The sequence below is a fragment of the Pezoporus flaviventris genome, unplaced genomic scaffold (genome assembly GCF_033815535.1).
Source record: "Pezoporus flaviventris isolate CSIRO_AGI_PZ_B2104156 unplaced genomic scaffold, CSIRO_AGI_Pfla_v1 ptg000013l, whole genome shotgun sequence".
Lineage (NCBI taxonomy): Eukaryota > Metazoa > Chordata > Aves > Psittaciformes > Psittacidae > Pezoporus > Pezoporus flaviventris.
Window position 1 is genome coordinate 30714157 of NW_026892561.1, and position 24343 is coordinate 30738499.

Below are 24343 nucleotides of genomic sequence, written 5' to 3' on the forward strand. Positions count from 1 at the left end.
GGCCATTATTTTATACAAGCTACTAAAAGCAGGTGTGATTTCAGTGTGCTTGCTCTGAATGTGAAGCCTATTGCTTTAAGACTATCAATAAGGAGAAAACAGGAACAAGTTTTAATGACATGTTTATATAAAAAAAGAAAAAAAATCAGTGTTCTTTCACTATGATATGTCTACAACAGAAAGTACAGTACAGTTTCAAGAGATATCCCACATATTCTTTGAAGAGGGATTACATATTCACAGAGACATAATACTGCTATGCAAGTGCTTATTAAAAGCAATAAAAATACAGAATGATCAATTTATGCTCTACAAATTTGAGATTTGGTGTGTACCACTGGAAATTGCTTTACACAGTGTTAGAATTTAAAGGCTTGACACTGCAAAAAAATTACTGGGAACAGTTGCAGCTCATGCTGCAGTTATCCACAGGTCAACATGCAGGAGAAGTTCTTAAAGAACTGGGCACTGAGAAGGTTTCTGGCCTAACTATACAGATACATAAAATTAATACAAAGGAGGGAAGATGGAGGTTTCTTGGTCTATCGGTTCTCTCAAGAACTCTCCCTAAGCTTTTCTTTGCTCTGATAAGAAGCTAAACTCTATTATTTGTCACCATTAGACCAACAGTACAAAGCCATGATGGCTCCAAAATGTGTCTTTGGCTCTTCTGGGGATTACATAAAGGTGTAATTTCCATGTTTGTCCCTTTGGCAACTCCTGACACTAGGATGGTTATTACTCACACAAACAGAAATCTGCAGCCAATCAAAATAACATGATTGGCAAGAAATCTGGGCAAACTTTAATAGCTATGGTTCCTCAACATCAAAAGGATGAAAGTAGAATAAGAATTTTTGGCAGGGGAAGTGGGGATTTTTAAAATTCTGATTGTTTTCCTATGAGGATTGTGTTATAAATACTGAAGACTAACTTAAAACATGTTCTGGTTTCATGAATTCACATTGAGTATGATTCTGCTGGACCCACTGAGTTACACTCATGTCACATCCACTCTTCTCAAACCGAGGTTATCTGGGACACAACAAGGTAAAAGAGTGGGATTTGGCACAGAAACTGCATGGCCGAAATTATTTGAGTGTCTTTCTGAATTTTTTTATCTATGCATGCAAGCATACTACAGTGGAATACAGATAGTGATCTTTTCGAGAAAGTCTAATAACTTCAGCCTTCTGGGAAATGGACAGCCAGAAAAGATTCCTACAAAGTGGAAGATGGACGTAAATTTAAATGTAAACCCTTTAATTTTCAACCAGCTCCAGTTCAGGACAGTATCAGCCTGTCTTTCACTGGAATGTGATGAAGCAAATGAGCAGCTGTATTATTTTAGTAGGAACTGCACTCACTTGCCACAAGATTAACCTATGGAAAGGCTGTTTTTGTAGACTTTCTATTAAAAAAGTCCATGCTAACTAATAAAGACTATTTTGCAGGCACAGAATTAGGTATTCTTGTTAATCTGCAGTAAGGAGCAGAATCAAAACATATGAATGAGATTGCAAGCAAGTAAACTTCCTTAATTAATAGAAAATGACATAAAGGTTGGGCTCTTCTTCTAGAAAACATCCTGTAAAAATTTTCCTTGCCTTGTGAAAAGTGAATACCTTCACAGAGAACCAAGAAAAAAAAAATGTTCAAAACCCAATCAAACTTCATATTTTAATATTTTTGAAATATTTTTGATTTTTACCTTTATATGAGTGTACTCTGAAAAAGTCATATTGAGCCCTGAATCAGAATGATCTGTTTAATGGCACTGAAATGAACTTCTTTCCCCAAGGCAATAACATAAAGAAGCTAAGAAGTATTTTGAAGGAGGAATAAATAAAAAAGATTATTACATGCGAATGGTTTTGTATGAATTGGTATTTTTTGATTTAAATAAAAATTTTGCTGAAAATTTCCCAGGCAGATCTACTTGGGCCTCTCATTCATTGGCACAGGCTCAGCATCAGTCACTTAAAATATGTGTTTCATCATGTACTTAAAATTGTGACATTCCTTAAAAAAACATAATACAAAAATCTTTCCTTTATATTTACAGTTCTATTATCAAGGTACTGTGGAAAACATAAACAAGTATACACACATGTAAATACTATGGCTTGAGAAAGGTTTCCTCTTTGATTAGCTACTGTAATCACAGATCAGTATACACAGATAAGAAAAAACCAGTACATTTTATAAACTGCTGTCAAACAGCAAAATGTAATTTCTGGGGTTTATGCATTAGCTGCTGAGTAACCACACCAGTCATTGGGCATCTTTCCCTAGACTGAAATGTCCGACATACTGGAACAGTGGAAGGCCATCAAGGTATTTGGGCTGATACAGGTGGGTCTGAGGGAGCAGGATTTGCTCAGTCTTCAGAAGGAAAGACCAAGGGGAGGCATTACTGCTGTTGTCAACTACCCCATGGGGGCTGTAGGTGAGATGAAGACAGAGATGCATGCTGAAAGGATGAGAAGCAGTGGACCAAAGCTGAAACTTAGTAAATTCTGATTAAAAACCAGGAAGGAAAAAAAATAAATCATGAGCATGAAATTTTCACTGGGACAGAAGCTCAAGGGTTGGTGGGATCTTCATCCTTGGAGACACTCAGAACCCAACTTGGAGGATCTCTGAGCAACCTTATTTGACTTTGAAGTTGACCAGGTTTTGTAGAGAATCCTGGAACTCCAGAGGTCTTTACAACTGAACTTTACGATTCTATGGAAAATCATTAATATAATGCAATGTTTTCATTACCATTGTTGTTTGGCTCTGTGGTAAACACATAGTTAAGATCAAAATATGTCAATTGCTTAACTTGGATTGTTCTTCCCCAGCAGTTGCTAGCATTTTACCTAATTGTCTCACACAAGATTTACCTTATCAGTTCCAGTTTAGTGAAATTGCTCCAAATTCACATAATTGCAGATTCAGACTCAGGCCACCACACCTCCAAAAGAACATTTAAAATGTCACAGCTGATAGTAAAGCCCTGCTGAGAGCCACACGCTTCTGACTGGTTTTGGGACAACAGCCATTTTGTCATATTTACATTGAGTAAAGTTTCCAGTGATTCACAACTCTGAAGAGGAAATGACAGGGGATCAGCATGAGCCTTGACCAGCATTGAAAAATACCAGCCAAACTTGTATTGCTCCTGGCAGATCACAGTTTGAATTAAACTCACAGGTGAGCAAGTGTTGCTTGTTTTTTACTGGACAGTTACTGACTGTAGATGTATTTAAGACCTGAGGTGAACCATGGGCTAAAACTGTTACTTCACCTTCTCATTATCCTACTGCAACAACAATCATCATCTTTGAAAATCACAGGTTAGCATCAAGTATTGTCACTTTGTCTCTTCTAAGACAATTATCTTTTCTTGCAGAGTTGCAATTTGTTATGATGTGCAAACGGCGATATGAATGAATCCAAGACCTGGTACTGCCTGTAATACCTGTCTACTGAGCCCATGGTCCTGATGCCCTTTAATAAGTGCACTTCAGATACAGCCAGACTCAACAGGTTACAACACAGATTTTGTAACTCCTAACCTAAAAAGTAGTATAAAGAGGCACTCTGAAAGGTTTTAGTCTGGTTAATGCAGAATATTAAAATAGAGAACATTTCTATATAATGACATAGTCCTGTATTAAAGAATAATGTGTCTAAATACACAAAATAGCACCAAAATGTCTCTGTTCTATTAAGTGACCAATAGCAGCTGTTGAATGGTATCAGGACATTTTAAAGCTGACTTAATTGAGGTATTGTGCAGTAAGTGCATATTAGAATCCTTTATATAAAGAACACAGATTATCTTTAAACATCTATCCTTGCTTACTGTCTGCTTTCTCCATCCCAGATAAAAGTCTTTTCGATGTTAGCAGGTACTCTTTGATGAGAACTGCTGCAGAGTTTGACTTGACAAAACACCAAGAAACTCAACTGACAAGGTGGTAGGATGCAGAAAGCCAGAATAATCTGACAGATGACACCATGCCGTTTGGAAGACAGATTCAGACCTAAGCAAGATCTAGATGGAGGCCTTCCAATCAGTCAATCCACACTAGAAATGCGGAACATAAATTAATTAACAACTGATCAAGGACTGTGGTCGCTTTTCCTTCAATTGCAGGTGTAAAATTAGACTGAATGCTTTTCTAGAACATACATGTTATTCAAAAAGGAATTAATTTGGTGAATCCCACTAGTTTCTGTGCAATGCCATTTTGCAGTGAATCCATACTGGCTTCATAATCTGTGAAACGCTTGTTAAACTTCACGCTGGTTGTTAAGTGGGTTTAGAAAGCCACTTATACATGTTGTGGCTCTCTGCATGTCAATATGTTATATACTGCTTATCTTGACACTCTTCGGAGCTGGTCTTACTAAAAACTTGCCCAAGCTTTCAAACAATGAATTATATCAGAAAGAATGTCCAGGGCAGATTAATGGAGAGGTAAGAGGCTAGGAATAAATACATGAAAGAAATCCAACTTTTTAAAAGGAACCAGCTACTAAATGGCCTCTGCAGTCTTCCATAAGAAGTGTGAATACTTTGGTACAATTCAAGCTGAATTGAATAACTGTTTTCATATCCAAATTCAAATACCGTCTGTGCATATAAAACAGCTCATTTATTAGTCCAAATGTTACTGTTGTAGAGCTCTTGGAAAAATATTCCCTCTTTCTTGAGTTTGTTCTTCATAAAAAGGAAGCTTCGGAGGGCCACCTAGAGAATTAAGTAGAAACACAGTTTCAGGTCTGTATAATATAATACTGAAATATTACAGAGATTATACATTATACAATTTACACTTACATAATTCAATAAATGGTACTCTTCAAAAGAATGTAGAGGACTGAGTTACACTGGCCTCCTCACAGGGGCAAAGAGAAGGCAAAACAGTAAAACATCTCTCAAGTGGAGAGGTACTTCCTAAACTAAATGCAGAACTATATGGTATCACCATCAAGCCAGATGTGATTAGAGTACAAGTGGGAGGAAACTTTCACTCAGTACTATATCTTGCTAAGAATAAAAATTATCTAAAAAAACCCAACCAAAAAACCAAAAAAGACAAAACCCAAAACAAAACCCTTTTGTGATAGGGTGATGAGGTTTTGAGCATGCTCAGAAATCAATCCAAATCTATTTTCCAATGCTTTGTCTACTTATCTGTCTTATCATGTCTCACCATGCTCTTCAAAACCTGACAGCTTTACAAAAAATAAGCGAATATGGTGGCATGTACTGCAAGCAAGCCCCCTTATTCATTTTACAGAGGGTGTGGATATCAACTATTTCAGGGCAAGATTTCATACTGGCAGGAATAGAACAGTGATAGAAGAGGGTACCACACTCTGGCACAGCTGTGCTGGAGGTAGCCTCAGGAATCCTGCACCATGTTTGCATGGTGGGTTGATACTCCCATACAAATGGTCCACTGCCCACCACCATGGTCGATGTGTGATTTTTCCTACTAAGAAAGGCTGCACTTCTCCAGCTTGCATTACCTTCTTTGCAGGTTGGTCCCATCCATGTTGCTGGACATACGCAGTTCCCATTGTACGGATTGCACTGGGATTTGTTGGCACACTGGCATCGTAGGGAGCAGTTGGGGCCATACTGGTCTGACCTGCATTCTAGAAGAACAGAAATATTTGGAAGAGGGTGAATGTTCCCCTAGTAGTCTCCCTGTTCTCTGAGATCAGGAAGCTACTTAGATGCATCTGGTAACATTAAACCATGACATCTTGGAAAGCTTTGCAATCTTCAAGTTTCGTCTGCCCAAACTGCAGCCCAGCTGTCCTAAAAGAGTTCCCAGAATGGAAATCATTACTGGTGTAAAAACAGGGGTTGACAGCCCAACAGAAAAAATCTTGAGATCTACTCAAGAAAGTTACCATCAGCATCCTGGATCCATGCTATCTCCTGCATCTCTCCACTGCATGGCTTGGCTGTCACATTGTGTGCCAGCAAAGACCCTTCACGCAAAGAATGGGGAATTAAAAATTAATCCATTTTACACAGACTTTTATGTCTTACACCCATTACTTGACTCCTGGCAAATTAAACTTACAAAATGTCTCACTTCCAAATACAAACACATTTCATACCTAGGCTGATAAATCCTCACTGCAATTTTTTAATGCAGTGAGAGTACAGGCACGAAGCAAAAGTTGGCAGCAGGTCACAAGGCAGGGTGCTAAATACACTGTAAACAACAGCCCTTTCTCCCTCACCTCGCTAGAAAATACTGTAGATAATCAAAGTGCTTGCTTTCTCACACAAGCACCATTAGGTAAATTAAAGTGTGGCTAAGCCGTGCATCAGCTGCAGCCCCAACACATGGGAGAACTCTCCCTGTGTGCTCAGAGCTTGGCCTTTTCAATTAGCAAATGTTATGAGGAAAGGTCGCCTCAAACACCTCTGGACCTGATTTTAATTTATGTAATACCACATTTTCATGTTAATAACAATGTGTATTTAAGACATCTGTTTGAAAGCCTGCAATGTTAATTTACTACAGAAAAAGAGTGCCCATAAAAGTCTGTTATATTCTCTCTCTCTTTTTTTTTTAATTAACATTTTGCCTGTTTAATGGGTGCTTTACCAGAGTTCAAATTAAAATCAGGCCTTTTATCTTTATGGCTGCTGCACAGTCACAGCTGCTCACAGTTATATCACAGATGAACTGAGCCTAATTGAAAATAAAAATGCAAATAAAACCTAGCCCATAACAGCTTTTCATGGATGGGGGCTACCCCTGATGATTTAAGAAAAATAAAAATGATTACTAGAGTTTGCAAGATACAAAAACTTGGTTTGCATTTTTGGTGCTGAGCTTCCCCCTTGTGTTCCACTTTTGCCTAAAATGTTGCTGGAAAGGCCCCTGGATATCCAGTACCAGGCTGGCCGTTGGGGTGGCTGATGCACCCCACTGGAGCAGCCCCTGCAGTATCGGTGGGTTTGGTTTCTGACCACAGGACAGTGTGGAGAGGGAAGCAAATCCTTTCCCATTTCAGTTTTGCAGGTTGCACTGGCGCTTAAACTCCTAGCAATTACTTTACGTTAATAACAGGCTGTTTAAAGCTGCTTCCTGCCCTATCCTAGAACAAAAGGAGAAACAATATTTCCCCACTGTGACTTGAAGGCTCAGGAGGATTATGGTTGCTAGCGTGAATTTCCAGTGTTCACTCCTTTTACCTCGTTTGCCACAGCATTAAGATCACAAATCTCTTCCTACACTTGTTTAAACTGCTGCAATTCCTTTTGCTCCAATTATTACCTTAAATGTACTCCGTCGTAACTGTGAATTTGGCCCAAGAATCTTGCCTGCCATTGCTGCCTCTCAGCTCTGCCACCATCTCATCAGGACACAGTGGTGGAACTAGTCTTCCCTACTGGAAAATTTTCTCACCTACAAAATAATTCTGCTCTTGTAGGCAACCATTTCCCAAACATATAGCCCAAGTTCACATGCTGCAAATGAAGGAATTTTATTTGGATTAAATGTTCATGGACTACTGATGAATCCTACAGGCAGGCATAGCTGCTACAGCTCTGCTAGCCTCATCACAGGGATTCTGCCCCCTTCCCAGGGAAGCAAACCTGGAGCTGGATATACTTTTGCATTGGTCTGAAAAGGGTCACAAATGTCCATGTGACAAAACACACTGTAGTAAGATCCCTCCTTCCCCACTACATCTGCAGAGATGTGAGCTTCGTGGTATATTCTTCACCAGCATGTGCTCCCCAAAACTCAAGGCAAATGACATTTTACAGCAGACCCATGAGCAGTTTTCCTGTCAGTGTATCCATTTAAATATTGACTAAATCAAGCGGTACAGCCTGTTGATAAAGCTGTTGATAATCCGTAAGAGTAATTTGCTACGAACAATGTGTTCCTGAATACCAGCAAATGTCCTTTTATAGGTACACTTAGACAACAGTTCAGATTGGTTTAACTATACAGAGTCAGAAAATATTCCCCTTACCAATGTCACATTTTTCTCCAGTCTTCCCAGGTGGGCAGAGGCACTTCCCAGTCTCTGGATCACAAGGAACATCTCCGCAATCGCACTGATGTTGGCACCTCTCTCCAAACCAGCCCCTGTCACAGCCTGAGAGCAAGAGTGCTTTTTTAGACACATATTTGAATAGCAAGACATATATTAAGCCAGAGGAGATTTTCCGGGATGTCTCAGAGGAAAGCCCATAAACTCTCCACTGAAGCTAGTGTAAATGCCAAGTTTAATAAAGAATCCAACACAGTGGAATAGGCATATTTATATTTATAAACTCTCTTTATGTTGGGTTTGTCTAATCTAACATATCAAAGGTATCTGTAAATCTGTCCCAGAAATGTAACTGGCACTTATTTTCATTTTTAATTAGAACTCTCTTGAAGACCATTCCATAACACTCAACAGATCTGACATGCACCTATTTAATAATCTTATTTGGAGTTTTAGAAGCAAATTTAGAATCAGTAAAAAGGACTTATTTTTAATAAACATGTGGAACTCATTGTTGCAAGACATCACGGAGACCAGGACTTTCACCATATTAATCGGAACCAGATTAGTTAATTTATAAGGAAATGAGGACACCCAGCTATATAACAGGTAAACTATCCCAAATTTAACATTTCAGGATATTCGTAAACCTTAAAACATGGAAGAAGTTACTCTCAACAAACAAGTATTTCAGTAATGGCATGGAGCTTTACGAGTTTTATTTTTGGTTTTTTTTTTCATTTGTTGATTTGTTGTTTGCTTTTTGTTTTGTTTTGGGTTGTTTGGGGTTTTTTTTGTTTTTTGGTTTGGTTTGTTTATTTTTAATTTTACATCAGAAGAGTACGAGTACCTTTTTCACAGTGTACACCTTGATAACCCAAAGGACAAGTGCATTGTCCTGTCACTGCATCACAGCTTGCTCCATTTTTACAGGCACACGTGTGAAGACAGCTTAGCCCATAAAATCCAAGGGGGCACCCTGAAAAAAATTAAAGTATCAAGTGAGGACGGTTTATGAAGAAAAACATACACCTCTTAAAAATTCTCTGTATTCTCAGCTACATCCCCTGGGAGCCAACAGAAATTATATTTACCATTAACTCTAACAATGCCAGGTGCTTTCAAACTTGTACTGCTCCAGCATCAGAGATATGCAAGTTACTCAGATCTGGAGCAGCAGGGTGATCTGGGACACACCAAAAATTTCAACTGAACTAGCAAGGAGTTTATGTGACTACTCCGAAGCGCCAGCCACGTCCCATCACTCGGAAAACAGGGCACCCAGAGTGCCTCCACTTACTGTGCTCACATGAGTGGCCGTAGTAACCCTCAGGGCATTGGCAGCAGCCTGTGAATCTGTCGCAGGTGCCGTTGTGCTGGCATGAGCAGTCTAAGACACAGCCAGACCCATACTTCCCTGGCAGACATTCTGCTGGCAGAACACGGAGAGAAAAACAGACAAACAAAAATAATCACTAACCTCACCCAGAGAAGCTCTTATGTGATAGTTCATACAATAACTTGCAGACCCAAGGAGAACATTTGTTATGAAGATGCAGCATTTCTGCACAACTATGATGTATTGTATGTATTGTATGATGTATAGTAAGTATACATATTTGGATAGGATTTTTTTTTTATATTATATAGACATTCAGACAGCAATTTCCTTGTACTTTTTACAGTCCATCTTGTAAAATTTGTCTGTTAGCGTAGTTGATGTTGAACACACATCACATTGTAAAACCACTCAGGAAATGGCATCAATGGTATCTTTTTTTTTTTTTTTTTAATCTACAGCAATAATTTATTTTAGGCACTTAGAAAGTGTGAAAGAGAACATGAAACTTTTCCTCCTCTGTGTTATGACTGGAGTTCAGACTATTCCAATTCCTAATAAAATTGGGGGATCTCTCCTTCACGAATAGCAAGAGACTTTCCATGTATAATGAGATATCTGCTTTTACAGAACTAAATATGTCTCAAATTACTGAAAGTCAAGTCATGCAAAAGCGACTGTGCCAATGTAATTAACCTAGACATTATTTCTGCATAGGTTCACTTCCCACTGCTGGGATAATGTGAATCTGAGCAGACCAACTTAAATAAGTGTGTCAGTCCAAATAATCAAGGCTCATAACTCTGCAAATGTCAGACAACATCTTTAAAGAACATCATATCTAATCACTAGAAAAAGGATGCCTGTTTAGCAGTCTTCGACTTCTAGTCAAAACACAGTCAAAACCACACTGCTGGGGAAATCAAGACTCAGTTTTCCAATAATTTGGTTATTTCTCTCAAAAGATAAACCTTGAAGCTCTTTCTAGTGATATAACACACAGTCCCTTATATGATGTCTTCAGGGATATTTAACCTAAGCACATCTGTAAGATACATGCACAACATGCTGCTCCACATGGTGACACCTGCATGACCTACTGAGGCCTTGCAACCCAAATGCAGCCTACGGGTCATTACAGAGATTTCAAGGAATGGACAAACAGAGGTGAACACAGGTGGCCTACACAATGCAAAGTTAGCCAGTTATTGGTAAACTGCATTTTTTAGTGCCTGTCCATAGTGGTATTCACATGTGAGTGGCTCCATTTAATTAACATCATTCCTTTTCTCTCTGAACACATGTATCTGTGAAATGGGTCTCTGAGTCTTCTCCTGAGGTTCAAAGTGAAACAATTACATTAAAGAATGCTGCTAAAAAAGTGTAATTTCTATATGACACTTCAGATAGGAATACTTCCTTAAAACGACCAATTCCTGGAAAAGGTCAGTACAGAGTTTGAGGTGCACATACTGTACAGATGTCAGGAACAGAAAGGCTGTAAGTCAGGGCCTGGAATATGTATTGCACCATGGCAGTTACAATGTAATGGTGACATTCGTCTTGAATGTGAACTCAGAATGAGTTTTTATTTCATACCAGTAAACTCATGGTTTCCTGAACATTTAAATCCATAACTACACAGATATCTCTCATGTACAGAGAGAAAAACGAGAACACAGAAATGCGGAATGATTTTTGGGAGATGGACAGAAGGAGAGATGTGGAAAAACTGTACTCAGGACTGACAGGAGGGTTTCTGGAGAAAAAACTGAGCTTATTACATTTTAATGAGCTGTGTCTTGTGTAAGAAAAAGCTGTCATGGAGTAGTAAGGGAGAAATAGCAGGACAATCTCAATTGCTTTTGACAGATGTTGTCAGAACTGTACTAGCAGGGAAGTCAATACATGGGAAGTTGAACTGCACTCCAGTGTCAAAGGGAAGAGAATAACAAGAGAGCAGGGTGATGTAGGATTCTGCTGACCTTGGAGGAGCACAGGAAAGAAGATACAAAACAATGTTGCCATGGAACAAAATAATACGAAAAGTTGGACATGAGAAGAAAGAGTCCATGTAAAGGAATTTATAAAACTTACAAAGCAGGACTCAGAAGATAACTGTCTCTGAAAAAAAAGACCTAAAGCTTTAACTAGGGACAGTTCTGTGTGAGAGAAGCTAAGACATGAATGCAGCTGGAAGGGAGTCTACTTGAGCAAAAACTGTCCCCTTTTGTGGGTCTGTATCTGTAGAGACCGTGAACCCTTGCTTGAATGCACACATTCACTATCATCAAAGCAGAAAATTACCTTTCTCACACAATTTTCCTGTCCAGCCAAGCCCACAAGTGCAGTTGCCATCCACATGGTCACAGATACCACCATTCTGACAGGTACACGTCAGGAGGCAGTTTGGGCCATATTGTCCCTGGGGACACACTACAGAGGATTAACAAAATTTGGAAAAAAAAAAAAAAAGAAAAAAAAAAGGTTAGCATCCCAAATGATGAAGGTGACAGGGAAAAAATATAAACACATGCTCCCCACAGAATATCCCAAGTGCCTTGTGTCTGGAGAGAGCTGTGGGACACTCTACTCCATGCTTATTCGCAGTTTCAACCAAACACTTTGTCTCACCATAGCTTCTCACTTGGCTTAATTCCACATTCACTTCCTTTGCTCTCCTTCCTTTGTTTCATCTCTCAACTCGCCCTCTTCAAATCTCTGCCATTCATTTCTTTAAGCTAAAGCAATTTGCTTCTAAATTTGGTCCCATCTAACCACAGCTCCTTCACACTGCTCATGTCAGGTGGTTCAAACTACCCTTTTCACCTTTTTTATGTTCTGTTTGGACTGCAGTCTCCCAAAGGAGTTGCTTTGGCTTTTTTGAGAAACTGGTGCAATGGTATCAAATGTGGTGGAGCATAGAGGTGAGATGTGGGCAGGAGGAAGGCAGGGTGGTGGAGCGGAGAGGGACAGGGGCAGAGTACAGCAAACTGCAGTGTTATCAAGCAAAGACGTTGGGAAACACACTTGTAAACACTGTTTGGAGCTGAGTCCTATTTGCTGGTTGTTTCAAGTATGTCATCAACTGACAAGATGACCTTGGGTCCTGCTTTGTTACCTTGCTGACAGCTGGGTCCCATTTGGCCGGGAGGACAGGTACACTTGCCAGTGCGCGGGTCACACTGACCTTTACCACATGCACAGAACAGGGTGCAGTCCTTCCCATATCGATTTTCAGGGCAAGCTGAAGGAAACAGATTCTTTTGTTAAACACCCTGGGTATCCAATGTCAGTTTTCATTTTTAACATAGGCAGGATCTTAGAGTTAGCTTTGGTTTTATTCCAGTTAGTGTGCTTTAAAGCAACAACTATGAAACCAAACCCCATCCAAAGACACAACTGCTTCATTCTCTAAAACTTTACTTAAGGTTATAAATATAACCCATGGCTTCACATGGTACATATAGTAGGTTTCCTATCAAAAAAGGTGAGTGTACAACTGGAATATCAGCTGCTCATCCTTCCAGCTGAAGACTTCTGACAAGTCCTTCTTTCCTTAATATTGATGCTGTCCTATGCTGAAGAACAAAGCTATAGACTACTAAATATTACAACACTGCCGTTCTGTGAGTAAGTTGAAGAGAACTTCACAGAGAACGTAGCTTTGGAAATAGCACAGAAAGTCAGCCACGCTATTTAACTCTGAAACAGAGAAGTAAAAGTAGAGTTGCCATGGAGTTTTTACCAGTTTTGCCATGACAAAACTTGATCTTTTTCCCATTTATTGAAACTAATGGCAGCACAGTGTGAAGCAAAATATTTGAGCTAATTTCTCAACCTAGAAATTTTAGACAGGAAGAAGGAACTTGAGCAATTCATGCTGAGCTAGCTTTAGAAATAGATTTGGGCAAGCAGGTTGTAATCCTGGGATGAGTGTCCTTGCTTCTACACATGCAGAAGAGAGAGAAAATATTTTGCAAGAGATTTTTTACAAAGCTGGAATCCTGATTTACAATTCAAGGAGGAGGTAGCTGGAATCTGTCTGTTTTTCTACTGACAAGCTCTTATGCAGATTACTCTTTCTGCTGTTTCTTGAAAGAAGCAGAACATGAATGTTGGCATACTTTTACTACAGTCGGCTCCAATAAAACCAGGCGTGCAATCACAAGCTCCTGATGCGGGGTCGCAATGGCCTCCATTCATACATTTACAGAGGTTTTGGCAGTTTGAACCATAAGTACCTTTTGGACACCCTATTTTAAAAGAACAAAACAGCAATTAGGCTATGTGCTATAGAGCCCTTTGCATTTCATGTCATAAGCATTTTTGTTACTTTCAATCAAAATAAGTTTTTCATTTTCTAACTCCATTCACTTCTAGAGGGCCAGGAGGAGGCACTGACGAGCAGATAGCTGCCTCAGCCAATACAGTCCACTGGGCAGCAAGGCAGCACTGACTTGCAATGGCAAACCCCTGAAGAGCTGGAACAACTGCTGCCACAGATCCCAGTCTGGCTACTCCTGGCTCTGTCTGCTCCTCCCATTCTTCATGTGTGACAGCAGCAAGAAATGCAAGCCCACTTCTTCAGAAGTTTTCCTCTTTGATTTCTGTTCCAAATCAACCTGTTCACCCTTTCCCTCCTATGTCGGAGATGGGGAGATGGGGCCCTGGTCCCTCTTCCTTTGAGCAGTGACAGCCTACTTTGCCTGAGGTGGTGAAAAGCCTTTTTCCATCTCTGCCTATTTTAGCAGTTATTTTAGCTGACCAGTTATGGATACTGGGGCAGGTCTCACCTTTTAAAGATGTTTAAGTTGGAGAAAGTTTCTTTTCCCTATAATCTACTCTTTCTCTCCAAACTGAAGTTGGCATTGCTCTGGCACATCTAGTGCTGTGCATGGAGGATGATGAAACCGTACACATGACAATAACATGAAATTTCAGAATATACCTTCTCAGAAGATAGACACAGGAGAGAGATGGTTTAAATGCAAAGCCAGAAAATTCTCTGACTAAAATCACAAAGCAGATGTATTTCATATTAACCAGAAGAAACATGGATGGATTGCTAAACCAGGGTTACATGGCAACAAGCTGTCCATGAAGAGGTTTTTGAGGTGGTAGCAAATATTTCTGGTTTGTTTTTGGACAGCTAATGTTGAAGGAGCACTGAATACAAGATCAGGGAGACATGAATGCATCTGCCATGCTTAGCTCATGTCCTCAAGATACTCTTTGGAAGGATGGAGCACAGAACGGAGGGAGAGGTGGGCAGAACTGCTAAGCACTTGCCTGTGTCTGCCGGGGTTGCCTTCAATGTGCCATCACTGAACTCTGGAGATGCGGGTTATCAAATTTTTTCACTGCATTGGAATAAGGAGAAACTGGTGCTTTTAGAGCCACATGATCATAATTGAACTGTTACACTAGTGCTACCACATTCACATGTTATTTCTTTGCTCCTTCCTTCTCTTCCCTTGGAAAAAGGAAAGAGTATGGTTACTTTGGAAATCTGGTTGAATATATATTTGCACATGTCTCCAAGCAACAGATCTCTCTCAATCTGTGCATAAGTAACTTCATATTTTTTTTTTTTTCTCTTTTCTGAGGACATGAAAGCGTGCTCTGAGCAGCTAGTGAAATCTCTGGATATTTTGAACTATTGAATAGAGAGGGAGAGCTTATGATGAAGCTTTAAAGGGATGTCTTTTAAAATAAAATGGAAAATTGGCTTCTCCTCGAATCAGGATAGCAGATCATAAGAACTAAACACAACACACTTTTATACCATGCAGATATTTGCCCCAGCCCTTCTCAAACATGGCTTCTTCTCTGAATACTTTTGTCATCAGTGCCTCATCTGTCTGTACATAAAATCTGTTTCATGTGCAAACCCTGGCATCCAGGAGAGAGCCCTGCAACATCTATTTCATTTACACCAAGACATAAAGTTAAGGACACACCCAGATTCAATAATTCAATTGGACTCTCAGTGAGTTTCTCCTCTTTTCCCTTTCCTTTCAGTCATCATTTGGCTTTTCTCTTTTTTTTATTTCTGTTTCCCCCAGTCCCAAGCATGTTGCTTCTCCCTGGCAAAGCCCTCAGAGTTGTTCCTCAGCTCAACACTAGCAAGAGCTGCTCCATTACTGAAAGGGATGCAGTAACTCCCCCTTACAAATTTATTTACCCTTGCAGCATTTTATTTATTTCGGTTCAACAAGGAGCAGCACAAGCAGGGCAAACACATCAGCTATGATGTTCACATGATTATTAATAAGGCCATCTCATCTGTTACTATTTTGTAGTAGATCTTCTATGCAGGTAGCTAGGGTAATTTACAAAGTGTCCTGCCATTTAAGTAGGTTCTGCCTTCATAAAGCGGGTTAGCCTCTAACCACCAGTTATCTCATAAAGACATTTTCTAATTTAACAGTTTCCTGTGCATCTGACTTATGTTTTTCGGAGAACGGCAGGAGTGGCAGCCAGATTTTACAACTCATTTCCTGATTTTTTCCTTCTGATTTCAGCGGGTTTGCCATGACCAAGAGCTCCTAAATCTTTGCATACCAACTGCATACACTGGGGCTTTGCTTACCAGTTATTAATTGCATTGTCAAAAAAATCACTTCTGAAGCATCCTGTTACCTACTGCTTGAAGGTGAAGCTGGTGATGTCTTTCTGGCTCAGAGTTCACCCAGTCCAGTAAATGTCACAGAAACATAGCATGTTTTTTTTATCCATTACACCACCACTTACTGATTTTTATTCATAACTTCACTCAAGTAGATCTGCCTGTCCACTGAGTTATGGACAACTGATGGGAACCTTATTGCTAGTTTGTCTACCAAGAGACTGTTTCAGCTCTTCACTCCAAAATTTGAGAACATGAAAGCCTTGTTGCTCTTGGCTCCTGGAAATTCGACTTCCCAGCCAGCTACACCTTTTATAGATACTTTCTCGAACCCTTTTTCACAGTACTATAAATATAGCAATAGTTGCCAGAAAACATTTCCAGCAGCATCCAGCCACATGTTGACTGGACTGAAGCCCATTTCACATCTTTGGGAGCAGCTCCCTATGCTGTTTTTAATATTATATCAAATGCTTCTTCATCCTGGAGCAGCCCTACATGCAATATTCCCGCCAAAGTAATGCTAGCTATCCTTGGTTATCAGACAGTCACTTTAGAATCAGGTCCGCAATCTCTCACTCCACTAACCTAAACCTAAAAATAACTCACTCTTAACATGTTTTCCATCAACTTTTATGTCTATGCAATAGTCTGAGTGGCACAGGGGAGAATAGGTAAAAAAACGCCCACACAGATGCACCCTCTCTGAGCCTCTACCATTCCATTACCTCTCCAGAAAACATCTAACAAAACGTATTTATTAGGAATTTGCTGCACAAAATATTACGTATTTTTGGAATCAAAGAGAACACAATGCCATGAAGGCTCGTGTCTCATATGTTGTAGGTTTAATCCTGGCTACAGAGAATTCTGTGGCAAAATCCCCTCTGAATGCAGTGAACCACAGACTTCATTTTGTAAGTAATTTCTTTTTATATCAGGACTTCAGTGTAATTATGCTTTAAATTTCAAAATTCTGAAATAAAATCTTAAGGATCTAAGCAAGCTTAATAATTTACTGTAATCTACAGAGATTTAGTACTATATGCACAGGTAATGACTACTGAAAGATTGCTACATAAACATAATAGGCTAACCATGACTAAGTCTTTTAAAATGATACTGCTAAAAAGTTGATCTCTACTATCACTCTACTATAACATTTATTATAATCTAATATATAATGGATCCGGATGGCTCTAGCCTAGATGTTGAAAGATAGATTTTGATCTCACAGTGAGAACTGATGCACAAAGGAGGATAGAATCAATCCTTACATTTACATTTATATTTTAAAGAATAATTTGTGATGACATGATGATAATATAAATGCCCATCTCTAAAATAAGCCCCTTTCCTATTTCTACTGAAGGAATAAAGCATAGGTTTAACCCTTACTACAACCATATATATTGCAGCTGGCCTTTGTATCCAAAATATCACCCCAAAAAGCAAGCAAACCAAACAGAGCCACACTGGATTCCCAAGAAAAGAAAACGAGTGTTTGCCAAAGACAGAGCTTGAAAGACCACAGCTTTTTTCTTTTTTTTAAATGAGACTTACGAGCCATGAAGTAAAAACAAAATTAAAGTTGTAAATAAAAAGGTAATAAACTGTCTCTTTCATTGGATACTTTGGTATATGTTTCTTATCAGTTGCCACATTCCGCCAGAAACAACTTTACAGATGTCCTAAAATACCAGCATGCAGCATGTGGATCTGGTAATACTTTTTATGATGGAGTGTTTGGCCAATTGGCATTTGTCCTCTACACTAGTCACCATTTTTCAATCCTGAGTAACAATTTGTTTAATTTGATTGCTCCTCAGAAGGCCCTACAACTTAACTGACTTTACGAATCACTTAGATTTATTGCCAATTGCAGCTTGTTGTTTTCTAATAACCATTTGTCCTTCCTTGAGCAGTCAGAGGTTTTTGTGAAGTATTTTGGCCTAGGTATTTGGAAATGAAAGAGCTACACAGTATTCAGGTGTAAATGTGAGAATGATATTGATATTCTTCAGCGTGGCATGAAATGGTAAAGAAATTAGCTAGCAAATGAGTCTTTTTTACTTTTTTCCCCATTAATCCCTTGCAATTAATACAGGTATTTTTATCATTGTAAATTTATCCCAGTCTATGCTTACTTCTTATAGTATAATTTACTTCTTATAACTAACCTATATTTATCTGAGTCAACACTGAAGGTACTGACACAGATGAACTCAGAATGCTAGCACATGCTTCTGCATAACTTGATCCTTGCTCACAAAGTGCGCAGCCCACAAAGATACTCACGGATGTTGCAGCGTGCCCCGTAGTACCCCAGGCGGCACATGCAGTTGCCCGTCACTGGGTGACATTCCTCATTCTCAGCAGAGCACTGACATACTTGGTTACAGTTCTTGCCATACGTGCCTGGTGGACAAGCTTGGGGAAGAGGAAATGTAAACCAATAAATTAAATTTGTCTTAGTAAATATAGAACACAAACAAAGCTCAAGCTCAAATTTATTAAATAAAAGCCCTGCCTACAAAATGATGCTCTCCTCTGGGACTTTGGATTTATTACATTTACTTGGGGGTTACTTCACTGCTTGATTTTGTTTTGTTCAGTCAATTTCTGCCCAACTGTCAAGGGCAAGATACAATTTTCTTGTCACTAGAAAAATCATAGGGAAATGTCAGGCAGAATTGACTAAAACAGCATAATTCACAAGGGATCAGGCATGTGGATAAAGACATTCTACCTTTTGCAGGGAGTTTAAACTTACAAAGCTGCCGTAGCACCAGCATCTTTACAGGTTTCTTTTGCCCTGTTGACAGTCTTATTGCCTAGAGGTTTTGGACATTCCACAGCTAATTCTTGTGTTTCATTAAGTTGCCCTGGTTGTGGGTCAGGATTTAACAGTCCTTTAGTGGATGATATGGGACACCAATGTCAATTCTTTTCATTCTTTTTTGCAGTTGTTTTTGGTTTTGCTAAAGCAGTGCTAGGCAAAACATTGTAAGGAAGAACAAAGTCAAAATTATGCAGCTGGGGTCACTATTTTCAAAGCCAGCTCCAGATAGGCAAACTCAACACTGAAGAAAAAACAGATAATGACATTTCCATGAGCTCTGACAGCAGGAATAGATGGTCTCTCATGGGGACAAGGCCAACAGAAAGAAGAGCTGGTGCTTTACCTATGGCACAGTAATGGCTGCGGGCTGGGCTCTGCAATCATCTCCTTAGCCTATTTTGATACAGTTTAGCCCCCAGCTTCTCCCTGCCAGCCTGTGAGCTGCAAACCGAGAGAGGGCAAACCTGGCAGCCCAAACTGTGTCAGGCACAGGCTCAGAAGTGGACAAATCATTTGTGTGAGTGACAAGCAGTGCTTGCCCATCTTCACTGCTGTGAGGCTGGTGTTCTCTCCCTCTTCAAGCATTGTATCATCAGGCTTTTATTTAAGAAATTAGTTTCTTAATTAATTTACAAGGGAAGTATTTGTATTCTGATAACGAACTTACTTTTCTCACAGCTGTAGCCAGTGAATCCTGGAGGACATCCACACTCACCCGTCAGGTGATGGCAGGGTGTACCTATGGGACACCGGCACCTCTGGGCACAGCCCACACCATAGTGGCCAGGCAAGCAAGCTGCAACAGCGACAGGACATTGCAAAGTTACTCCCTCCAAAGGATCTGCTGCACCCATTCCCATGAGCACTCCCAAACCAACCCCACAGAGCAATGCAGGAATGAAAGGATCCTGTCATCAGCTCTGGATTTGGGAGTAAGGGACATGCCGACCTGAACTTCCTTCCGTAAATGCCCAGCAGACACTCACGTCTGTCACAGTGCCTCCCTCTCCATCCGTTTTCACAGTGACATGCTCCAGTTTGATGGTGGCAGGACAAGCCGTGTATGCAGTCACATTGCTCCTCACACCATTTGCCAAAAAATCCCACGGGGCAGACTGTGAGGAGAAGCAGAGAAAGCAATAGCTCTTCCCGCTGCATGGAAAGCATCTGTCACTGGCAAATGAGCCAATATTGTTCTTCTTGCACACGGTGATGTATATTTAGAAGACTGCATGCCCAGAAAACATAGTTGAAAATATATTAAAAAAATTAGTATTGGCTATTAATGATTCTGCATGTGAAAACTTGTAAAGACTTAGTCCTAGCAAAGAGTACAAATCCAGATGGTGTCTATACAGATGACAATGCCATTCACATTTGCATGGTTATCCACAACGGAACAGATGTTTGAATGGTGAAAATATGCTGTGTCCACATACTGCTTTCCACCTCACAGGTCTCTGGAAAGTGATCAAAGAGAAAGTGAGCCCTAAAGAAAAGGAAGGTGGGCACTGCAAAGGCTTTACAGGCCATGCTGGTGTGTGAGGTTCCATGAGTCCTCCACACTGCAGGAGACATCAGAAAATTGCTTGTGGCTTGCAAAAAGTCACAGCATGTCAATGCCAAAGCTGAAAGCCCATTTCAAGTCATCTGATATCTACTGCTTACAAGATTTCTATTTCAGGGATTTACATGGCCCTAAACACACCAGACAGCTATGTCAAATCTGGGCAATCTGGACCACATGCAAGATTGGTACAAACTGAACTGTCACAGTCCAATTTGATGAGCTCCCCCTCAATGGCCCATAGAGGTACAGCAGCATGTGGCTGATCTGGCAAACTCTCCTTACAGCTCGCTCCCTTTTACATGTTCTTCGTTGTGCCCATAAGGTAGAGCAATACCTTCATTTTCTCAGCAGGCAGGGAACAGAAGGCCCAGAAAGCCAACTGTATCCTGGGCTGCATCAAAAGGAGCGTGACCAGCAGGACGAAGGAGGTAATCCTGCCCCTCTACTCTGCTCTTGTGAGACCTCACCTGGAGTATTGTGTGCAGTTCTGGTGTCCTCAACATAAAAAGGACATGGAACTGTTGGAACAAGTCCAGAGAAGGGCCACGAGGATGATCAGGGGACTGGAGCACCTCCTGTATGAAGACAGGCTGAGGAAGTTGGGGCTGTTTAGCCTGGAGAAGAGAAGGCTGCGTGGAGACCTCACAGCAGCCTTCCAGTATCTGAAGGGGGGCTATAGGGATGCTGGGGAGGGACTCTTCATTAGGGACTGTAGTGATAGGACAAGGGGTAATGGGTTAAAACTTAAACAGGGGAAGTTTAGATTGGATATAAGGAGGAAATTCTTTCCTGTTAGGGTGGTGAGGCACTGGAATAGGTTGCCCAGGGAGGCTGTGAATGCTCCATCCCTGGCAGTGTTCAAGGCCAGGTTGGACGAGGCCTTGGGTGATATGGTTTAGTGTGAGGTGTCCCTGCCCATGGCAGGGGGGTTGGAACTAGATGATCTTAAGGTCCTTTCCAAACCTAACTATTCTATGATTCTATGACATAAAATGATTTGGACAAGGGCGTGTATACACAGATGGGTAGAGACCTGCCTGTGGTGCTTCTAATATACTCGGTGAGTGCTCACACCAGCATTATCTCTTATTGCCCTACACTGGAAAATTAAGATACAAAATAGAAAATGACTTCACATTGTGGAGGCAGAAATGGCTGACTGCAGAAGAGTGTCCAAACAAAGCATCTGCAGAAGAAACTGCCCTTACCAACATCACAGCTGTCCCCAGTCCAGCCAGCATGGCAGATGCATTTTCCTGAGTGCTGTTCACAAACCCCATGGTGGCAGGTACAGTTCTGCTCGCATCCCTCTCCATACCTCCTGTCCCCACACTCTGAAATGAAACAGGGGACACTGACTGGGGGGGGGGGCAAGCTGGAAGGACTCCAGAAAAAACACATGCCTCTGAAATAGGCTCATCCTAAAAACCTTCAGTGAAGGAGATTTTGAAACCTCCCTTAACAAAATTCTCTAGAGATAACTTGTTTTCCTCTTGGAGGATTTACATTTTTTTTTACTCCTCAAATTGAGCTCGTTACCTATCTTCCCTGTCCCGAAGGGACAGAGAATAGCTTACTCCTCTCCTCTGTCCAGCAAGTTTCTAGCACCATTGTATATTCAAGTGCCAACGCCATATCTCCCCTCAAGTCTTCTCACCTCTGACTAAACAACCCCAATTTTTTCAGCCATTCCACACTTGGTGCTCTCCAGCCCTCTATGCATCCTCTCCTTTTTATGAGCTGTCTCAAACTGTCATCAGAACTGAACTTCCCTGCACAGCAACAAAAACAAGGTGCTGGAAGGATGGGGGACATGAAGAGACTCACCCAGCTCACATGCTATCCCCTTCCAACCCGGGGGACACTGGCACTCGCCCGTTACATGGTTACATGTCGCCTGGCTGTGGCAGATGCAGCGCTGGAGACAGTTTGCACCATACCATCCAGTGGGACAGGCTGTGAAAAGGAGGTAGGACAAAAGCCTTCCATTAAGAAAGTAGAAGAAGGACACAGGTTAAACGCAACCTTTCCCAGCTTACACCCCTTCTTGCCCTGGTGATCACGCAGACACTGTGGGAGGTACAACTGAGTAAAAATGAAGCCATGACTGATAAGGAATAACACAGACCAATGTAAAACTGGTCTGGGAACAAAATAAGTGATTAAGTGAATCAGCTGTGACCCAGCAAAAGGCCTCAAGATTTTCTGTTCACACCTGCGAAAAACATCTCTTGGTTCCTAACAGCTTTCTCAGCACCAAGGAATGGAGTTACTGATTTCCTGTTTTCAGAGTTTCTTTGTAGTCCTCTTAAAATCACAACTCCTTTTCTAATTGATCCTGCTACCCACAGCTGGCTGATGACATTGCACATTTTACCTAATTTTAATTAAGCAAGTTTATTAATTCCCATCACAACCAATTCCTATGGACAGAACCTACTTTTTTTTGGCACAAAAAATACACACCTCTGTCATGTCCTAGAATAACATCTTTTTAAGATGTTAACAGGAGCAAGTTCTCACTCTGCAAAAGCAGTTACCAGAGGACAGCTCACCCAGCCTCACACACACACCTACCACTTTACATTCAAAGAGAAAAGAAATTCCCAATGTATCATTAAAGAAAAAGGTTATGTTTGACAATGTCTTCGTATTTGACAACAGCTTTTTTAACTTTAGCTTTGGTTTTGTATTTGAGGCCTTCATGTAAACCAGAAAATTTTAGTGCTGACTCCAGACCGCAGCATACATAGTAGCATCCACAGCAGCATCCCTGGCTCTGTGGCACTGCTTACCCCCCAGGGGAGGCACAGAAAAAAAGAGCCTTCCGCATCAGGGATGGATTGAAGTTTCCCAGCTGCTTGTATGCAGGGACTAGGATGTAAGCCTCAGGGCAGCCTTTCTTTGCCAGCCTCTTTTCTTAAGGTTCCCTGAGTTGGGCTTGTATTTGAGTCACACGTATTGGTCTAATTGCCAAGGCTGGAAGTCCCAATGCCTTACACATGTTCTGGATTTAGGCTATGTCTGGAACAGTATACAGTAATGAGGAGGATCAGTCAGGCACATGGGACAGTAAAGCAGGCCATAGAAAAAAAACAGAGGTTCATTTCAGTGTCATAATTGGGAGTTTTATGGACCTTTTCTCCCTTAATCAGCATTCAGAATCAGCTCTCTTTCCAGTTTATGACTGTTTCAGAGCTTGCCCAGAGAACCAAGTTCCTGCACCTAGCCCCTGCAGCATGGTGTCACAGATGTATTTAATGGACCAATCCGTGTAATTATGCAGATACAAAACCAATGACAACACAGGACAATTAGCTGATAATTAAAATACCAGTGAAGCCCCCCTGAGTAGAAGTGTAATTTTTCCCTCCTGTAATTCTCCGGCAGGGGGTTGAATTTCCAATTGTACCTTCTTGGCAGGTGGCCCCTTTCCACCCTGGGCTACAAAGGCACGCCCCAGTTACATGATGACAGAACGCTCCGTTGTGACACTGACATGTGTGGCTGCAGCCTGGCCCATAGCTGTCCCCCTGGCAGGCTGCAACGAGAGAATTCTGTAAAACCCCATCAGGAAGCATCAAAGGAGGCAATGCACAGAGCAAACCTGAGACACAACCCAGCAACAGGGGAATTAGTTTGAAACTGGCTTCCAATGATGCACTTTTCACATCATACGGGTGTGTAAGCCCATATACGAACCATGCCTGACACTAAATAATGTGGCTTAAAAATACGTATCATGTATGTTCTGAAGAGGTATTTCTCAAAGGGCAGGATTGCTTGGGTGATGGATCAGCTGTCATCCCCTGCCCTGCAGAATGCCTTTGTACTAAACTAATGGTCCAGCAGAACCGCCAGCTTGACAGCTCAGGCATTTATTTGCATCCTGGTAGGAGAACTGAAAACTTCATTGTTTTCAAT

The 24343-nt window shown here is 40.9% G+C and overlaps 1 protein-coding gene across 1 annotated transcript in view; it reads right to left on the reverse strand.

Annotated features, from left to right (window-relative positions):
* Positions 1 to 4631: 4631 nt before the first annotated feature.
* LOC133268850 (multiple epidermal growth factor-like domains protein 6) overlaps positions 4632 to 24343 on the reverse strand; it is a 210337-nt gene continuing 190625 nt past the window's right edge. Inside the window, exons 25-38 of the mRNA XM_061452608.1 lie at positions 23832 to 23960; positions 22247 to 22375; positions 21628 to 21753; positions 19836 to 19964; positions 19517 to 19645; positions 18306 to 18437; positions 13504 to 13632; positions 12498 to 12623; positions 11684 to 11812; positions 9338 to 9469; positions 8888 to 9016; positions 8017 to 8142; positions 5533 to 5661; positions 4632 to 4747 (exon numbers count right to left, since the gene is read on the reverse strand). Coding sequence (XP_061308592.1) covers positions 4668 to 4747; positions 5533 to 5661; positions 8017 to 8142; positions 8888 to 9016; positions 9338 to 9469; positions 11684 to 11812; positions 12498 to 12623; positions 13504 to 13632; positions 18306 to 18437; positions 19517 to 19645; positions 19836 to 19964; positions 21628 to 21753; positions 22247 to 22375; positions 23832 to 23960 — 1754 coding nt within the window. The 3' untranslated portion in view covers positions 4632 to 4667. The remainder of the gene's footprint in view (positions 4748 to 5532; positions 5662 to 8016; positions 8143 to 8887; positions 9017 to 9337; positions 9470 to 11683; positions 11813 to 12497; positions 12624 to 13503; positions 13633 to 18305; positions 18438 to 19516; positions 19646 to 19835; positions 19965 to 21627; positions 21754 to 22246; positions 22376 to 23831; positions 23961 to 24343) is intronic.